The sequence below is a fragment of the Coccinella septempunctata genome, chromosome 5 (genome assembly GCF_907165205.1).
Source record: "Coccinella septempunctata chromosome 5, icCocSept1.1, whole genome shotgun sequence".
NCBI classification, from domain to species: Eukaryota; Metazoa; Arthropoda; class Insecta; order Coleoptera; family Coccinellidae; genus Coccinella; species Coccinella septempunctata.
Window position 1 is genome coordinate 6,992,954 of NC_058193.1, and position 19,895 is coordinate 7,012,848.

A 19,895-nucleotide genomic window follows, 5' to 3' on the forward strand; every position below is an offset into this window, starting at 1 on the left:
CAAAGAATCGAAATATTTATATTGCCCATTTTATAACCCCTGAGAAGCCGAACTTTTTTTTTATTTCATCCATGATCAGGTTGAAAAGCAATGGGCTCAAAGAGTCACCCTGTCGAATTCCTTTCTCCACCGATATAGGTCTGGTGAGTTCTCCATCGATTTTAGCCTGAATTTTGTTGGAGCTATATATATCTTCAATTACTTTAATTAAGTTGTGCGGTATCTGTCTTTTGTAGAGTAGGTGTACGACATCTTGTATTTGAATTCGATCAAATGCTTTCTGAAGATCTACGAAGCACATATATGCAGGCCGGTTATATTCATTAGATTTCTCAACGATCTGTCTCATAACAAATACTGCATCATTACATGATCTCCCTGATCTGAACCCTTGTTGCTCATCGGATAGGGAAATGATATTGTTAATCTTGTTGGTGATTATTTTAGTTATTAATTTTAATGTCGTACTGAGTAGATTTATACCCCTGTAGTTCTCTGGTTTTTTCTTGTCTCCCTTTTTAAACATGAGGATGGCGATACTTGTTCGCCATTGGTTCGGTATTCTGTGGTAGTAGAAGATGGCCTTAGTCAGCAAGGTCAACTGTTTAACCAGATGCTGCCCCCCATACTTGAGCAATTCATTTGGGATGCCGTCTAGTCCGGGGATTTTTCTATTCCTCAGCTGTCGAAGTGCCAGTTCAACGTCTGCAGTCTCTACTTCTATATTGTCATTGGTAACTATTGCTGGTGCGTTGTTGCGTTCGATGGTATCTTCTTCTTTTTTATAGAATGTTTATCCAGTATTTGGTCCAGGTCTCCCTTGATATGTGCTTAGGCTCAATTAATTCATTTATTTCTTTTCTCTGGGATCTTATCAATCGCCACATCTGTTTTTGCAGTCCATAAAAGTCGCTTTCCATTCTTTTGGAGAACTTTTCCCAGTGGCTGGTTTTAGCTGATCTTATGAGCGAATTTGTTTCGTTACGGATTGTTTTGTACTGTTCATATGATTCTGGGGTTCTCTGTGCTCGATATTTCAGATACGCTGGCTTTTTTTCACTGCACTTCTTTTTTATTTCGTTGGTAAACCAGGGGGTTCTATTAATTCCCTTGTCCATATTTATTATGCGCTTGCCAAGTACCTCGTTCGCAGCTTCTTCGATGTTGGTCTTCAACTTTTGCCAGTAAACATCGACATCTTCTCTCGAATCTATTGGGTTTGTTTCTATTTTTTCCTGTAGTCTTCGGTGGTATAAATCTTTTGTGGAGTCGTGCCATAGGGATTCTACGTTCAGTTTTTGTTCTTTTCCGTTCGTTTTGTTGTTTCTTTTTAGGGGTAACCTTAGTTTAATTTTTCCCATCAGTAGCCTGTGATCACTATTGACATTAGCTGAATTTAAAGTTCTGACGTCTCGTACTTGAGCAGGATGTATATGCCTGTTGCTCAATATATAGTCAATGGTCGATCTTTGCCCTCTTGAATCTTCAAACGTGTACTTATGTTGGGCTTTATGATGAAACAAGGTGTTGTTTATTCTTAACTCGCTCAATGCGCACAAATTTATCAGGAGTTCTCCATTACTATTATTTATCACGTCCTCATTAAATCGCTGTTTTATTCCTGGGTCCCGATTCTCGAATGTGTAGGAATTAGATCCTATAGGAACTTGATCCCATGGTTTCAGTTCCCATAGGAAATCATAATTTGACGTGACACCTATTCTCGAATCCAATGGAATAGTTTTTCCTAGATGATTGACGGAATGGAGTTTGTCGATGATAGTGTCCCGTGCTTTAACGAATGCACCAATAAAAAAGATGTAAATTATGTTGGTAGAATGTTTTGTGGTAATCAATTTCCAATTTTGTGGTTTTTTCGTGTCAAAAATAATCTTTAAATTTGTGCCTAATTTCAAATTCGCGATTAAATAATGGAGAATTACGAAAGTAAAAGAATTCAAAGAGGAGGAAATATCTCCAAGGAGCAGAAGAAGCTCCTCATTGATATAATGGAGGCCTCTGAAGATTTGAGAAAAGGGAAATTTCATCCTCATTTCACATACAAAGATTCGCAGAATCAATGGAAGAATATTGAAGAGAGGTTGAACGCAATTCCAGGAGCGAAAAAGGACTGGATTCATTGGCGAAGGGCAAGTACTAATAATTATATATTTCTTCTTAAGTCAGCAACAAGTTTTCAGATTATGCAGTTTGATGAAAGCTTTATTATTCACCGCTCTTTTTTCCCGTTTTCTGGTCTTTTTTTTTTGTTTCCAGATATAATTGCGAGATGGATATACGAGCAGAAGAATTTTCAAAGAAAAGATGTCGTTTTGTTACGAAAGAGTTATTCTGTAAACAAATTTAACATCACAACACCTCTCACATGGATACAGGGTTTTTTTAGTTTTTTTTCCCTGAGCTCTTGTATCATACTCTATACATATTATTCACTCCTACTTTGTATTGTTCTGCTTCTTTTTTTCAGATATTATTTCGAGATGGAGAGATGAGTATAAAGAAATTTTATGTCAATGGAAAAGATACCCATCACCCATCTGTTAAAAGCTTATTCTGCAATCAAATTCGATATCACTACAACACTACTCACGGGGAGGTAGAGTTTTTACAGAGGTTTTTTCCTAAGCTCTTGTCTCATATGCCTGATTGTATGGTACCCTGTTTCACTATCCTCTGCTGGAACTCATACAGATGCTTTATTGTTTGATATTGAAAAACTAGAATTATATAAGTGCAAAATTATCTCATAAGTCTGTGCTCATCCCTGTTTTGATTTCATCTAGACTTGGCAGGATCTCAAAAAAAGTGTAAAAAAGAAGAATAGCGATGTAAAAAAATATATTAATTCTACTGGAGGAGGGCCACCAAGCGATATAAAACTGACAGAAGAAGATGAAAGCCTCCTTCACCTATTAGAGAGAACTGCTCTAGAAGGGGATGAAACCATTGCAGAATCTGAAGTGGTTTTTGTGAGTTCAATTTCAGAACATCAGAAGATGTGATATTTCCATTTTCTGAATTATAATGTGTTTTCAGTTAGAAGAAGACAACAATTATGCTGAAAGTTCAATAAATAAAATAGAGAATACAGAACACCCTGAAGGAATCCAAAGTCCTTCAAGAAATGTAAGTGATGAGAGAAAAGGTTTGAAAAGAAAAAGGAGTATGGCCACACAGCGCTTAGAGAATTCCCAGAAGGCGTCAGACAGGATGTGCAAAATTGCAGAAGAAAAAGTTTCAATAAAAAAAAAATACTATGAAAAAAAACTTGAAATCCTCAGGGAGAATGCAGAAGTTGGAAAGAGAATTGCTTCTGCATTAGAGAGCATGGCTCAATCAATGAGTACGACTTCAAATGTTCGTTTTGATTTCAATGAGGGAATTTAAATTTTATAGATTCTTGTTTTTTTTGTTACATATTTAGTCTTTGAGTTCCTTAATTGTTGTCTACAGATTTTGGTTAATATACGTTTTATTTTTTAATTATTTGTTTTTGTTCGAAAACATATGAAATAATATTTCAGGATACAGAGCAAAATAATATAAAATTTAATGAGAATTTATTCAATATAAAAATTTTATATTCAAATTCAATTGAAATAATTTCTGATAATATTCCTTTGTACATTCCTTCCTCTAATAAGTTCAGCATTTTGTGTGTTATTACCACTAGTAAAATTTTCTATATGTTGCATAGGTCCATAAATTCCTAAATCTCCATTTTCATAATCCAAACCATCCGGATTTGGAATGTTGTTTTCCAAACAAATATTGTGTAAAACTACACAGGCATTTATTATTTTTGCACAAACATTTGGTGCATAATGTAAAACCCTATGCTTCAACAAACATCTAAAACGCATTTTCAGTAAACCATTGCACCTTTCAATAGTACATCTGGCTTTTTTGAAAGCCTTGTTGTATCGGAATTCTGGTGTATCTGGCGAGGGATCTTGAAGTGGAGTTAACAACCAAGGCCTTAGGGGATATCCCGAGTCTCCTTCAGAGAACAATTATTAATAATTGATATTATTGGCAACTGAATCAAAATCATATTTAATTTATACCAATGAGGAAGAAGTCTGGATGAGCATCACTTATATGCCTTACAGCATCCTGTACCCTTGAGTTATTCCAAATGTGACAGTCATGGCTACTTCCTGGGAATTTGGAGTTAACATTGGTGATTCTCATTTTAGCATCACATATCTTGAAATATACATAGTGCAAATAATACTATAGGGTTTAATTATATTTCCACTGATATGATACATACCAGCTGAACATTAATAGAATGGTAATTTTTCCTATTAATATATATATGTTCGGGATATGATGTATCGTTTCTCGGTGGGGGGAAAATTGCTACATGGGTGCAATCAATGCATCCTATTATCCCAGGGAATCCGAATGAATGATAGAATCTATATTAATTATATTAATTAGTGCAAATATGCAGATTTCCGAACATGGGGAATGCCATCAGTATCATGAGAAAAAAAGGGCAAAAGAAATACTATAGCCTAGTGTTATTACCGCTGATTATTCAATATTCAACTGAACTGGACTGGGTTCCGTAATCTGTATATAATATAACATTCTATAATTTATCACCTAATAAAATTTTCTCGCTCTGAGCATTTCTTCTTTCCCCTTCTTTCTCATGAAATTCCCTATGTTCGGTATCATATTTTCGTAATCTGTATAGGAAGGAGAAACTAATACTCAGCAAGCAAGAGAGTACTAACTCATGTCGAATATTTCGCAATTCATGTATAGTTTGTGGAAATGTAACCCACTGATTAAAAATGGGGCGTTCATTAAGAGCGTCCGTCACTTCCCTCACACAACGACTCGCAGAAGATTGACTTATGCCGAAATACAAATTTTGCCCAACTGAAGTCTGGTAACTTCCGCTTGCATAAAAATTAAGAGCAACCAAGACCTGAAAAAATTGAACATTCAATATTGCAGACTTGATTTTGTAAACCAACGATTGAAACCTTAAGCTCCTTAGTCAGTGCGGAATTTCTGGAAGGTGCTTTCAAGAATGGATCCAACATGTCTATTAAATTTCTACTAACCACTTTTGACAACCGAAACACTTTAATGAAGAGATCTTCCGACATACATTCGAAAGGGTCCCTTCTAGTTATGAACCTTCTTCTAGGCCTTCTAGCTAATATTTCAGCCATCTCCAAATTTTGTAGAGCCTCTAGATGTGCTATTTCATCTATGTTAGCCATGTCTCCACTTAATTTAATTGAAATTATATTGCCGCGCGGATCTTGCCCTAATAATCTATCTATTAATATCTATCTATCTTAACTTCCGAAAGATATAGATTCGCGAAATGAAAACATAAACGACATTCTAACGTCAAATATTATTGATTTTCCTACTGGAAACAGCTCATTCCCATAGAAAAAAGCATGGGAAGCCGTTCCTCTGAAATGTGAAGGAATATGTTCCTATAGTTTAGTTCGAGAATACAGAAATTGAAAATTCCATGGGAAATGTCATTTTTTTCCTATGGGATCGCATTCCTACACATTCGAGAATCGGGCCCCTGGTATGATTTCACTTCCGATACGTGCATTGAAGTCTCCAAGAACGATCATTGTTTCATTTGCAGGTTGACGTTCTATAGTTTCTTGCAGTTGATCGTAAAAAAGTTCTCTCTCCTTTTTGGGTTTATTGTCCTCTGGTGCATACACTGATATTATATTCATTTTTTTCTGGTTTTCCAAGTGTATTGTGACAACAATTATACGGGATGATGTGTACTGACACTGGTCTATATTCAGCTTGTGCTTCTTATGCACCAACAAAGCTACTCCTTCCTTAGCTCGCTCATGTCCATCGACACCGCTGTACACCAATATGTAGTCTTGATATTGTATCTGTCCTTTCCCTTTCTTTTTTGTTTCCTGTAAGGCGCAAATGTCGATGTTGTGATCTTTCAGTTCCTGAAGTGTTTCCTGCTCCCTTCCGTTGAGTGATTTGATATTCCAAGTGTCAAACCGCATAACATCTCGATTTTTCCATCTCTTCATCCTTTTTCGCGCATGTGTCGTCACAATTATATCAGTCCTATACCGAGGCAAGTTTCCGGTTCTGTTTTTTTCTTTTGGTGTAGCAGGGGGAAAATCTGCAAGACAGACGAACCACCCTCATCTCCTGAGGGGGAACAGTGTGGGGTTTCTTACTCTCCTGAGCTCGAGACCCACTAAAAACCCTCAACTGCTTCTTGAATTTTGGTTCCGAGCATTTGCCTATAAACCGTTCATCTCTTGGTCGGTTTTCTTCTCGCACACTATCGTGCTGGGATTTATGTGTTTATCCTCTATTGGATTAACACTTTATTGAATTTTTCAATAAGTTTCTGTTGTTATTTTAATCTCTTTTTAATTGATCTCTTGGCCTCCTTCGGTAAATTCGCATTCTCCTTTTGTCTTCCTCTGGGTCGTAGTCCACTAGTCTCCTGAGTTCTTCGGATGGTTTTTCGCTGTTTCGAATAATTTCTCTGCTTTTCTGTTCATGAATTCCTTTATGGTTTTCCATTTCAGGTCCTTAGAAATCTGTCTATTCCTGACAAACCAAGGTGCATCTATTGCACATCGTAGCAACTTGTTTTCAGTGGCCTGAATTCTTTTGATATGGCTCTTTGCCGCGAAACCCCAGGCAACTGATCCATAAGTCAGTTGAGGCCTAGCAACGGCTTTGATTATCTTCAATTTTGTCTCTTTCGACATGTGGCTTCTTCTTCCTATCAGAGGATAGAGTCTATTCATCGCTGCTTTCGTTTTGTCGATTGCTTGTTTGATATGACTTTTCCAAGTAAGTCCTTTGTCAAGCGTTATTCCTAAATATTTGGCTTTATTTTTCCAGTCGATTTCTTCGCCGTCAACATCCAGTTTCGTTGTGGGTCGCAGTCTTCTCTTCTGTAGTAATATTGCTTGGCTCTTTTGTCCATTGAGCTTGATTTTCCACTTTATGCACCAGTCATTTGTTTCGTCAATCGTCTCTTGTAGATCTCGTTCTATTACTTCTGGGTTGCGGTGTCGAGTTGCTATGCCTGTGTCGTCAGCATATAACGTTAGCATGGTTCTTGGATTTTTCGGAATATCGTGGATGTATATGTTGTACAGAAGTGGCCCAAGTACTGATTCTTTGGATTACTCCAGCCGCTATATCTCTTGTTGAGGAGCATTCTCCTCCCACTTTCACGTAAAATCTTCTATTTTTGAGATAATTCCTGATCAACTTGCATATTTTGATCGAATATCCAGCACATCTCATGTTATATATTAATCCTTCATGCCATACTCTGTCGAATGCTCTGGCGACGTCTAGTAAAACAAGACCTGTAGCTTGTTTATTTTGGAATCCCTCTGTTATGTACTCTGTGAGCCTTAATAATTGTTGTTCTGTTGAATGCTCTCTTCTGAATCCGAACTGTTCTGGTGGTATTAGTTTCAGATTTTCGGTTTCCTCATTTAGGCTCGTAGCGATTATTCTTTCTACTACTTTTCCTAACGCCGACAGTAGACTTATCGGTCTGTAGTTTTGTGAAAACTTCTTCTCTTTGAATGGTTTATTGAATACTATGACTTCTGCTGTTTTCCATTCTTCTGGGTAGTGTTCTGTCCTCATAATTCCATTCGCCATATTTGTTGGAGCGGCTATACCTTTTCTAGGTAATTTCTTTAACATAACATTCGTTATTTTATCGCTTCCGGGAGCTTTCCTCTTCTTCAAACTTCTAATTATTTTCCTGATTTCATTTGGCGATGTTGGCTTGTCTATTTCAGCAGTCGCTGGTAATTCATCCATTTCTTCATCATTTCCTTCAACCAGTTCTTCCAAATCTTCATTATCGTCGTCTATCCTGTAATTTATTCTCGATTCTCGTTCGATCGAGTCCGCCAATCCATCTGCCTTATCAGTATTGGTATAAGCCATTCCCCTTTCTCCGTGTGGGGGTGGAATTTTAGTCTTTTCTCCTCGTAGGCTTTTTTGCATTCTCCATGCAGAATGATCGAACTTGGCTATGTCGGTTGAGGTTCCTTCTATTTAGATCATTCTTGTTCATCCTATATATTCTTCTGAGTCTTCGATTTTCTTGTATAAGATCTTTTACTTCTTTAGGCGTATCGCCATGCGGATGACTTTGTGCTGGTCTCTTCACTCTTCTCGTGCTTTTTTCGTAAGCTTTCAATATAATCTCTTCCAGTTTATCAACCGCACATTCCAGATCGTCTGGAGTGCTTATTGTTGGAATTTCTGTTATTTCCGATTGTATTAAATGTCTGTATTTAGCCCAATTGGTATATTCTCTTATTCCCAGCAGTTTTTCTCTTGGTTCTTCTCCAATTGTCAATTCCACGGGATTCTGGTTTGAGGTTCCATCTTCCAAAGTTTCAATCGAGAATTCTTGAGTTATATTTTTCAATATCGCGATATCTATTACATCTGGTATTCCTCTTCCAAAAGCAAGATATGTCGGTAGCTCTGGTCCAATCACTATGGCATTTTGTTTTTCGGCGAAATCCTTGAGTTTTTTGCCATTTCTATTCTCTGTTATGCTGTCCCATAATGGGGATTTACAGTTGAGATCTCCGATGGAGATTTTCGGGTTTGATCCTTCCAACATATTGTTTATCTCTTCTTCCAATAGATTGTTTTGTGGTGGCTTATACGCCGAGGTTATTTCGACTCTTTGCCGATTTAATTCGGTAACAATCGTCACTTTTTCTGTTTCTCCTTGTGTTTCGTCGGATCTACTTTTAAAGTAGTGTTTCAGATCTGTTCTCGCCAATATTGCTACTCCTCCCCCGGTGTTTGTAATTCTGTCACATCTATATGTTTCATAATTCATGAAATTCAGTCGTCTGTTCCGGTTTATTCTTGTTTCCTGTAGGGCTATAATATCAGGTTGTCTTTCTGATATTATTTGTTCTATCTCGGCTTTCCGAGTGTTGATCCCGTTTATGTTCCACGAGATTATCTTGAGGGATTTCTTCCTAATATCCGTAAGGTCCATTAATTCAGTTTACTAAATAATGCCTGGAGTTTTTTCTCCATTTCCCTCTCAATTTTCAACATTATCTTGTTGAAAATTTTTTCTGTGAAGATATCTAAATCATCGGCTGATTCAGATATCTTTTTCTTCTCCTGTTGACTGTTCACAGCCTGTTTCATTGTAAGCTTCTTCTGTCCTTCTTTTTTCTGAACGGGTTTTGGAGTCTCCCTCTTCTTTTCCTGCTCTGTAGGTTGGGTCTTCGCTACTTCCTCAATTTTTTGTTCAGAAGTTGTTGTTTTTGTTACCTTCTTTTTCTGTTCAGCTGATTTTCGGGAATTCTTCTTTCTGGTCACCAACATGAACTCGCTACATCCTTTGTAGCTAGCTGGATGGCCCTCTTCTCCACATAAGACGCATGTGACATTTCTCTCTTCACCTTTTCTGGTTAGTGTGCAGTCATTGCTGCTATGACTTCCTGAGCACTTCACGCATCTCCACGGGAAGGAGCATTTGTTCTGTGCATGTCCGTACCTTTGGCACCTAAAGCACTGGCTTGGACTGTCTGCCTTCTTTTTTGGTTCGACTGTAATACAAAGGTTGTAGAGTCGTTGGATGTCGAATATCTCCTTCTTTTGGGTTTTAACCAGATATAATGGTATCGGCTTTTTCGTTTTGTTTGATGTCATTTTAGACACCTCAGCATCATCGATTCCCTGGAATTTCAGGTCATTTTTAATCAATTCCAGATCTGCGTCTATTGGAAGATGCCTAATGACGGCGTAAATTTTCTTTTCCTCTTCCATCTGGTATGTGAAATACTTCTTTCCAAGTTGGTCGAAGAATTTAGTTATTTTTCTGTAGTCATGTACAGTTGTGACTATAATCTTGATTCCGTCTTTCACAGTACAGTAGCCCGGTTATAGCTGAATTTCTTGGTATATAGAGCTCTTTAGATCTCTACCCAATCTGATGTACCCATCATCGTGATGGGTGGGATTTTATCCCTTTTAGACACTAACGTTGTCTGCTTGACGGTCTCCTCATCAGAAGAGGAGCTTTTTTTTCGCGCGCGTTTAGTTGGGGGCGTGTTTGGGGCCTTCGCAACTAACGTTGCATCATTTTTTCTTGTTTCGGGTTGTGAAACAATTCCTTTAAGGGAATTATTTTTGGAACCCGCTACCGGTTTTGTAATAGTGGCGTAAGTGGGGGATTTTGGCATATTATTTCGGGTCATTTCCTCTCTCAAGAGGCGCATCTCACCGACCAACTGTGACACAGTTTCGGTCAGTTGGACAATTTGAGCTTTCAACTGCCCATTTTCTTCTCTGAGCTTTACAAGCTCCTCGTGTTCGCCTTCACTGAATTCTTCAGCATCGGTCGCTTCCATGTAGGAACTCTCATTATCTGAGGTTTCCGACATGGTTTTATACTCAAAAATCTCAAAATATCAAACAATTTGAAAATAATAAAATATTCAGAAATCTTCACTGAAATAGTCTAATATAAAACTATGGTATAAAGCCAAAAGTTTTCTATGCTATAAGAAAAATCAGACAAAAGGTACGAAAAATAAGCTCACCTGATGTTTTCCGCAGTACCAACCTGTTAAAAATTGAGCGAAGCCCCCCTCCGACCTCTCTCTAGTCGACGCTACTGACCAGCTCCGGTGGCCACGTATGGTACCCCGATTCGGCGGTGCGCTGGTTGAACGACGCAGCGGCCCCACTTTCCGTGTTTTTCAGAAGTGAAAAACCTACACATTTCACACATTTTTCTTGAGATTCTCTTTGTTAGCTCCGTTGAATTAACTTCGCGCTGCTATCAATGTGATTTTGTAACACCTCATTTTAAGTTCACCTCTTTTAGTTGTTCTCAATTTTTAAGTCTTCTCGCACCTGTTGCTGAATTGTTCTTCTCATAAGGTAAAGTACACTCAGACTGCTCAAAATTATAAATTACACCATTTTCATGACCATTTCATTCTGAAGAAATTAGTCCACGTGCAAGAGATTCAGAATCTAGAAATAGATTCCGAATCCTTGCGAGCACTGCTCAATTGAAATGTCCACTCAACTCAACTCGAACCATTGTCGTCTCAGACCTATATATTTTATTATATTTCATAATTTATATAGATTTTCAGACTTCTCTAGATCGTCTCACATGAAAATGGGTATGTAGCACCAGGATTGAAACTTCTCAAGTTCATCTCCATAAAATTGATATCTGATTCATTGTCTTCTCTTAATATTCTTTATTATCAGAATCAGTTTAATCATTTTTATAACAACTCTTGTGATCACCTATTATACATAATAATAACTGTACTTTATTGGCCATCGACCGAAGTCCTTCAGCCTAGTGAATTACAAAAATACAAAAAAAAAAAAAATTCATTCTATTTCAGTTTCTTCACTGCATCTCAGATAGTCTGTCCATCACACTTCGAGTTGGAAATTTTCGGTGTGGGTTAGTTACCGGGGGGTCCTTGTGGAACATGATTTCAACATCCTCTATTTCTTTCAATCTTTGTGCAAATCTTCTATTCAGTTTCTCTAGTCTCTCCTTGATTGGCTGTATGTTGGCTTTTTCATATAATAGTTCATTTGATGGGTTGTGGAGTTTATTAAGTGGGTGTCTCAGTCGAGTTATAATTCTTAGTGCTGATCTTTCTCCTACTTCTATATTTCTCATTACCGAGTCCGCAACGTTTGTATATAGTGGATGTCCATATTCTAAAATTGGTCTACAGATGGTTTCGTAGATTTTGATGGAATTTTCCAAACTTATTCCTTGGTCGTTATATGTGAGGCATCTGAAATGTTTAGCTCTTGCTATTGTGTTTTTTTTGGCTATGTTGGAATTCAATTTCATATTGGCCTTGTTGTCTACTTGTATGCCTAGGTATTTTATTGATGGAGATGGTGATATGATGTTGTTTTCAATCTGGATTGTTGGTGAATTTGGACGTATCTTATGATTGAATATTATCAGTTTTGATTTGCTTGGATTAGGTTGAAGTCGCCATTTGTGAAACCAGGAAACTAGACTGTTTGTGTAGAGTTGTAGGCCTTTCAGGCATTTTTGTTCTGTTTTTTCGTGTGAAATAACTATTGTGTCGTCAGCATACTGTAGAAGGTATTGTGATTGGCTGGGTGCATTATATATATCGCTGCAGTTTATGTTATAGAGGAACGGGGACAGTGGTGAACCCTGTGGTGTGCCCTGCTCTGGGGAGAACCAGGAAGAGGTCGTCTCATTTATCTTAACTGTCAGTTTTCTTTCTTCCAAGAATTCCTTGATTATTTTTATGAGATAGTGAGGAGTGTCGAGTTGGTGTAATTTAAACAGTAGTCCTCTGTGCCAAATGCTGTCAAATGCTTTGTTGATGTCTAGGCAAATCGCAGCTGTTTTCTTTCGATTTAGTTGAGCATTTTGTGTGTTAGATATAAATATGGTAATTGGCAGAGTAGTTGATTTTTTGGTCCGAAATCCAAATTGGTGTTTAGGTATGACATTTTCCAGTTGTTCCTCAAGTCTACTTTTTATGATCTTCTCCAGCAGTTTACCCAGCACAGGGAGCAGTGTTATTGGCCTATAGTTTTGTACCTTTTGATGATCCGTGTTATGTTTCGGTATGGTTATTATAGTGCCTACTTTCCAAATATTAGGGAATAATCCAGTATTTAAGCAGTGTTCATATATTTTGATTATTTCGTTATGTACTTCTTTTTGTAGCATTTTCAGAACGCTCCATGGAATATTGTCAGCTCCTGGAGCACTGTTCTTGCTCTTATGTAAAATGTCATAGTAGACTTCCTCCTCAATTTTAATGTTTTGATTTGTTGTTGATGTTTGTGGATTATTGAAATATTTGTTGTACCAGTCGTTAATATCTTTTTCATGATGTTTGTCAAACTTGAGGTTTTTATCATATTGAAATGAGCTGTTGAAATGCCTGGAGAATATTTCTGCTTTTTCTTTATCTGTGTCATATATTTTGCCTGCCTCATTTAAGGTTGGTATACTATGGTATGTTTTGTATTTGGAAAACCTGTTTACATGTTGATAGAATGTTCGTCCCTTATACATATGACTAATTCATGGTGTTGAGTTTCAGATGAATGAATCCTCATCTTCTCCAGGGTGGACCCTGGATGTAGCTGTTTTCTTCAGAACAGGATGAACACCTCAACTTTCGTTAAGCGATCAATGATAATGCTCGATACACCTCGACCTAGGCTCCACCCTGGAAAGTCTGCTCGAACACTCATGTCTACTCACTTGGTATGGTCTACTCTTTATAATATGTACTCTCATTGTTTCTCTTCTATATTCATTCATCGGACTCAACATGCATGTTAGTTTTCTCAGCCTTCAGCACATCTCAAAATCTACGATTAGAGATTTATTCATAGATTAAATAGATGGATCATAAGCTATTTTCCAGACTGTTCATTTTTCAAATTATTCCCACTTCCAAAAACCACCAATGAAATGAATTTTCGCTTGTTTTCCCCTCCAGATCGCTTCTAAAAATTCTAAGACGGCGTGTGTATTTGTAATTGTCAAAATATTATTTCAATCATTCACGTCGTAATATTTTGGAAAATAAGCAGCGATGTGCCGTAAAAACGTGTGTTTGAAATAAAAGTGCAATACACGAAAGAGGAAAGCGATTTATTTATTCTGGTAAGTTTTTGATATTTTATTCTTGTTTGAGTTCACGACTTTATGAAATCAGGGGAGGGAGTTAGGGCACGCCAGGGTCGAATTAAGTTTGAATCCCATCTAATGATGGGATTGAAATGTTGTTTTTATACAATCGAATAATTGATTTCAATTTTAGATTTCCCAGAAATGAAACCAGCCGACAGCAGTGGAGAGTTGCACTGGGTCTTGAAAACAATTTACACTTCTCTTGTAATTTATACTCCAGACTTTAGTATAATGAGAGTAATCGACTTTTACCGTAAATTTGAAAAAAGATGCCATCCCGAGTGAGGTAAGGTAGGTAGTTTAATACTTATTTAACTCGCTTTATTGTCTGATTATCACTTTCTTTGGAATTTTGCAAGTGATTTCTGACTACTTCTGAACTTGAAATTTATAGTAGATTTTTTCTTATTATATAATGCTTTTTAGTATAAACATTCTTCCTGGTTTCGAGATGAACAGTAGAACGAGATTTTAATTGCTTCAATAATGTTGTAATTATAGCCAATACTGTGCCAAACCTGTTATCAGTACTGGAGTTTTTGAGGAAAATGGAAGGAAAATGGGAACAATATCAAGAAACACGAATGCCAGTTCAGGATTTGCAGAAATGAAAGCTTCTTGTAGTTCAAGGATAAAACAAGTGAGGTACATACCTACCCAGGGAGGTATACAAAATTCCTTATAAATTGCTATGTCAAATAGAACTCGTCTTAGGAATGAAAATCCATAAAAATGAGTTGAGGTCATGTTTGGAACTTTTTGTGAAAATTAAAAAAGTTTCCTTTATTTCTAAAATGTATTTCAATGTAAAAATTATGCTACTACTGTAATTATGATTACAATAATGACCATTCAGTTAGAGCTCGGATATTCCCATTATTTTTATGATTTATTAAATGAAAATGTCTGTTATCAGGATACCTCATATTTCGAAGTAAAACTTCAGTTGAAAAATTGTTGCAGGAGAAAAGCGGAGAACAGAAATAAAAAAACAGCTAATTGACGTCAGAAAACCGATTTAAGATTACGAGTGAGTCGTCAGTACTTCAAGAAAAAAGTTGCTGCCCTACAAGCAGTTCCTAATTCATTGGAAAGAAAGATTCAAGATGAAAGCTTGGAAAGCTTTGCTTAAAAGTTACATTATTATTGAGATAGAGTTTACAGTTTCGTAAAATAACTCTTGATTATTATGCACTTCAACACCAAAAAGCACTTTCGAGGTGGTATAAAAATTTGAAACGGGAAGCAGGTTGTTGAATTAGGTATTTGAGTTGCTGAAAAACACTGCTCTTTATTTTATATGCAATATAACATAATTCAATTTAAAACTGCCCGTAAAAAAATATTGATGCTTCATCTAGAATTGAGGGATTCTTTTATGAGTTACTGTATACAATAAGAAATCATTTCCTATTTCACAATCATTGGTTCATGTTTACAGTATTACATTACTGTTTCATTCCGCAAAATCTGTACGGAAGACTTCAGGATTTCTTCAATGAAAAAACTCTTTTAGATTCTCATTATACAAATTCCATAAACTTCAGCTGCTTCCACTTCTATTGATTTGAAAATTAACCATTCTAAAGGGAATTTTTTTCATGAAAGTAATTTTTGGTTTTCAGTTTATACTTAGTGAATAAAATTTCAAATAATCTGTATGTAGGTTAGGGTCATATTGACTATTTGTGTATGGTAACATTGTATTCAAAATAAATTCTTTTTTACATAAGTTGTTTTGGTATTACATATTAGTTCTTCATCCCTTTGATTAGTTGTCATAAGAAAAATACTCGAAATCTTTGCATTGAAACATATTTCCATTCGATATAAAATTATTGCTGACTACCTGAAATATTCACAGTGTGACTAGTTCTGAATCCGCCCCTGTCCAGTTCCCCCACCCAAGATATCCAAATTCATATTTATGGCAGTATTTTGTGAACGCGTTTTTGTCGAGATGCTCTATCTCCTGTTTTATTAATCTATGGATTTATTCAACTCATTACTCTCATGACTTCTTTTAATTTATCAATTGTTTCTTCTATTTTTCTGATGAACGTTCTAATCGTGCTAACTTGTAAGCAGTTCGTCTCTGTAAATGCTGAATTCATTGATAAATTTTTGCACTCTTCAAGATCATCTCAATGTATATGAATTATACTATGTTCTTCTCAGATTAATTACGATTGTCCTCTTCATTTAATTAATTATTATTGAACTTCTCATTTAATTAGAATTTATTGCCCTTTTCATATTAGTTTTAATATTTTAGTGCTTCTCAAATTCATTAATTCTGTGCTTCTCATTTAACTTGTGCTACTCTTGTTCTACTCATACTTACATTAACATTATTGATCAACTCAAATTTAATGTATCGATTTCTCGTTGATGATCAGACTCAGACATTGCAGTTTCACCTCGGGCCTATTTCTCTGTACTCTCGTGTCTTCTCTTTAAAATTCAGTATTCTAACCTTCGCATTTTCTGATAGAATAAGGAGGCTCTCGCAATCAATTTTCAATTGATTGCCCTATCACTGTGTAACCGTTGTGTCGATATTGAATTTATTGAACTCCTCAACGTCTAAGTCTGACATCAAGTGACTTCTCATTTGAACTGCTCTGGACCATCTCTTGTTTTTAATTGGATATTGTCTCTCTGAGTTTATAGATGTGGTTAATATTAGTTGCTTTTACTGTATTAGCTTCATGCAGGTGACATATTCATTTTATGGTTGTGAATGATACTTAATAAATGTTTTTATACCATCTCCAACTCAATTATCTTTTAATACAGTCCACTACTCTTTAATTAAAAATCATAACACCCTCGATTTTTTAACACAACGAAAAACAAATTCTGGACACTGAGGATGAACACCAACTTTGAAAATTTTAACGAATTAAAATTTCGATTACAAATATAGAACCTACTCAAACTTCACAGTTGGAATCAAATATTCCGTAGCTTTGTTAGTGGGCACTTTCACCTCGACTTTCTCTTCCGCTTTCTCTTTTATAGCACTAGGGGCACTATAGCACGTCTTCATTTGTCAAGCGAATGACTCGGAATGTGTCCGGTTCTGTGAGCATTACTATTTTTTTTTGCCTCCAGTAGGGTGCTAACCTTGCCTTCGAACCCTCCCCCTTTACCCGGGCTTGGGACCGGCAACATAGCCACTGAACTACTCAATCCATCCAGCGACTATGCAGGCGGAGTTAATACTATAAGTATTTTGAATTTTTATACTAAAATTCGGAACTATGCTGATTGTTGTTGTTGAGTATGTCTCCATTGCTGATTTAATTTCCTAGAAAAGATGCAATTTTTTCACACTCAGCTTAGGCAATTTGTCAAAGTTGATTTCTCTGTTAGGGAGCCAATTTAGAGCTTTGCCTAGGGCGCCAGTTTGGCTAGCGGCGGCCCTGGTATAAAAACATTTATTGTATATTGTTTACAATCATAAAATGAACATGTCACCTGCCTGAAGCTAATACAGTAGTAAAAAACAAATATTAACAACATCTATAGACTCAGAGAGACATTATTCAACTAAAATAAAGAGATAATCGAGAGCAGTTCATTTGAAGTCAGACTTAGACTGTAAGGATTTCAATAAATTCAATATTAACACAACGGTTACACAGTGACAGAGCAATCAATTGAAAATTGATTGCGAGAGCCTCTTCATTCCATCAGAAAACCAGAAGGTTAGAAAAATGAATTTTAATGAGAACAACCGAGAGTAACAGTGAAATAGTCCAGACGTAAAACTATACTGTAAGGTGATTGATCAGTAGAGTTGAATAATTTTATATTAAACAACTAATTTAAAATTCGTAATTTATTTATCTCTCTGACTACAGCACTTCTCTTAATCAATCTGTCTATCTAACTAATCCTACCTCGTTGTCACCGTCATTATCATTTTGCATTGCGCATGATACATTATATCAATTAGAACATTGAACATAAATTATTCTTCTCACTACCTTACATCCCCTCCTATAAGATCACAAACATCTTTACCTATAGATAATATACAGAATGTTTTACATAATCTACATCTATGCTATACAGAATGTCTTATAATATAATCTTACATAAGCTATCAAATACATATGTACAATCATTATAGGTTCACAAAATTTCAATTGCATGTATCATGAACAGAACTTCTTAAAAAGTAAGGATCCCTGGTTGGTGTTTCTTTGTTAACAGTTAAATTTTGCCTGTTTCGTCTATACAATTTACCTTACTCATCCTTAATTATAAAAGATCTTGGTTCATCACAATTTTTTGAAATAATACCATTCTCCCACTCATCATTCAATTTGAACACCACTTTACTACCAACTTTTCCTTCTGGCAAGTTTTGTGTATGTTTATCATAGAAGAATTTTTGATTCTGTTGACTAAGATGTCTAAAACACTGGTGTGTGCACTTGTCACTTTTTGCAAGCATCAACATTTCAGAAAATCGGGGATATGGGATCAGTTTCGTGGCGGCGCCACCATGTCATTTGCTTCGTTCTATCCTTGTTCTACCAAAGGTCCAATGATACTCTCTCGTTTTATTTTGTTTTGCGTTGATATCGAATATCGATCAACGAGTGCAAAATATGAACTGGCCCATTTTGTCAGCTTTTAAGGAATATTTGTGCTTTACAGTTCAATTTTCGTTGTATCAATCAATCATCATCATCAATCATCATCATTGCTGTATCCCGTTACCGGGAATAAATCTACAAAAAGAAGAAGAAGAAAAAAAAAAAAATTCGAACAGACTTGTAACTTCTTAGTGCTAGTTGCGACTGTGTGCCCTCCTGTGACTAAAGAGACCCAACCGTGACCTGCAGATCCTTCCACACTCAGGGCATGGATAGTCTCCAACCAGATCTGGCCGCCGCTGTATCCTTCTCGATTCTCCATTATAACTGTGGACCAAAGACCTCCACTGTGACCTGTCTAACGCTAGTTGTTCCCAGTTATGATTAGCATTAACTGATTTTAGGGATTGATGTAGTGTATCCTTAAACCGCTTATACTGGCCTCCTGGTTTCCGGGCTCCCTCAGTGAGTTCGCCGTATAGAGCTATTTTGGGGAGTCCTGTGTCTTGCATCCTCAGAATGTGGCCGCTCCATCTGAGTCGGGCCCTCGTTACTTGAGTCTCAATTGTTGTACAACTCGCGCGCTGCAAGACTTCTGCATTCGAAACTTTGTGGAACCATCTGATGTGCATTATCTGTCTTAGATGACGTTGCTGCGTCTGTTCAAGCTGTTTAATATGTCGCCTGTAGGGAGTCCAGCTTTCGCTTCCGTAAAGCGTTGGGAGGACCACTGCTCTGTAAACAGCTGTCTTGGTCTTCAGATTGAGGTCGTGATTTTGGAACACTCTGTCCTTCAGCTTCCAGAATGCCCGTGATGCCGAATTGATACGGTTGTGTATTTCCGTGTCAAGGTTAGCCCTAGTATTTATGAAGCTTCCCAAGTATTTGAACTGCTCGACCTGTTCTAGAGTTTCATTGTCCAGGCTGATATCTGTTTGAAGGCTTTCTGGCGGACTTACCAGGATTTTGGTCTTGTCAATATTGAGTCTAAGGCCTAAAGCTTCGTATATATGTTTATAGGTGTCCATCATTATCTGTAGATCCTCTGAGCTGCTAGCGATGAGTGAACAGTCGTCTGCATATTGAAGTTCCGTGATAAACTTGGTACGGGTTTTTGCTCTGAGGCGCTTCAGGTTAAACAGGCCTCCATCAAATCTGAATCTTATCCCAACACCTCTTACGGGCATGCTCATGTCAGCAATTATCGATACAGCTATGGCGAAAATATTGAACAGTAAAGGCGCTAATACGCAGCCTTGTTTTATTCCAGAGTTGGTTGAGAAATGGTCGGTTGTAGAGCCATTATGCTGTATTCTAGCGGTGTTGTTGGTATGAGGCTTTTACACACTGCTAGGAATTTTTCGGGTACTCCTAGACGTGCCATGATTTTCCAGAGCGCTCTCCGATTCACCGAGTCGAATGCCTTGCTTAAGTCGATGAAGGCTGTATAAATCCTTGATTGTTGTTCACGGGCCTTTTCTTGTAGCTGTCGCAGTGTAAAAATTAGGTCCACCGTA

The 19,895-nt window shown here is 36.9% G+C and overlaps 2 protein-coding genes across 2 annotated transcripts; both read right to left on the reverse strand.

The window, feature by feature from the left end:
- Window positions 1-3,611: 3,611 nt before the first annotated feature.
- LOC123313951 (putative nuclease HARBI1) lies at window positions 3,612-4,609 on the reverse strand. The gene is made up of 2 exons (XM_044899063.1): window positions 4,089-4,609; window positions 3,612-4,021 (listed from the first exon to the last, which is right to left on the reverse strand). Exons 1-2 carry the CDS (start codon window positions 4,213-4,215, stop codon window positions 3,612-3,614), a joined length of 537 nt encoding a protein of 178 aa, XP_044754998.1. The 5' UTR covers window positions 4,216-4,609.
- A 958-nt stretch (window positions 4,610-5,567) lies between these two features.
- Window positions 5,568-6,050, reverse strand: LOC123313953 (craniofacial development protein 2-like). Its single transcript, XM_044899064.1, has one exon. It carries the CDS (start codon window positions 6,048-6,050, stop codon window positions 5,568-5,570), a length of 483 nt encoding a protein of 160 aa, XP_044754999.1.
- Window positions 6,051-19,895: the final 13,845 nt, after the last annotated feature.

Excerpts from the sequence above, each read along its gene's own strand:
- LOC123313953 (XM_044899064.1), bottom strand. The coding sequence starts at position 6,050 with ATGCGGTTTGACACTTGGAATATCAAATCACTCAACGGAAGGGAGCAG.
- LOC123313951 (XM_044899063.1), bottom strand. The coding sequence starts at position 4,215 with ATGAGAATCACCAATGTTAACTCCAAATTCCCAGGAAGTAGCCATGAC. Across the intron at positions 4,022-4,088 it reads TCCAGACTTCTTCCTCATTG|GAGACTCGGGATATCCCCTA; the intron begins GTATAAATTAAA and ends TGTTCTCTGAAG.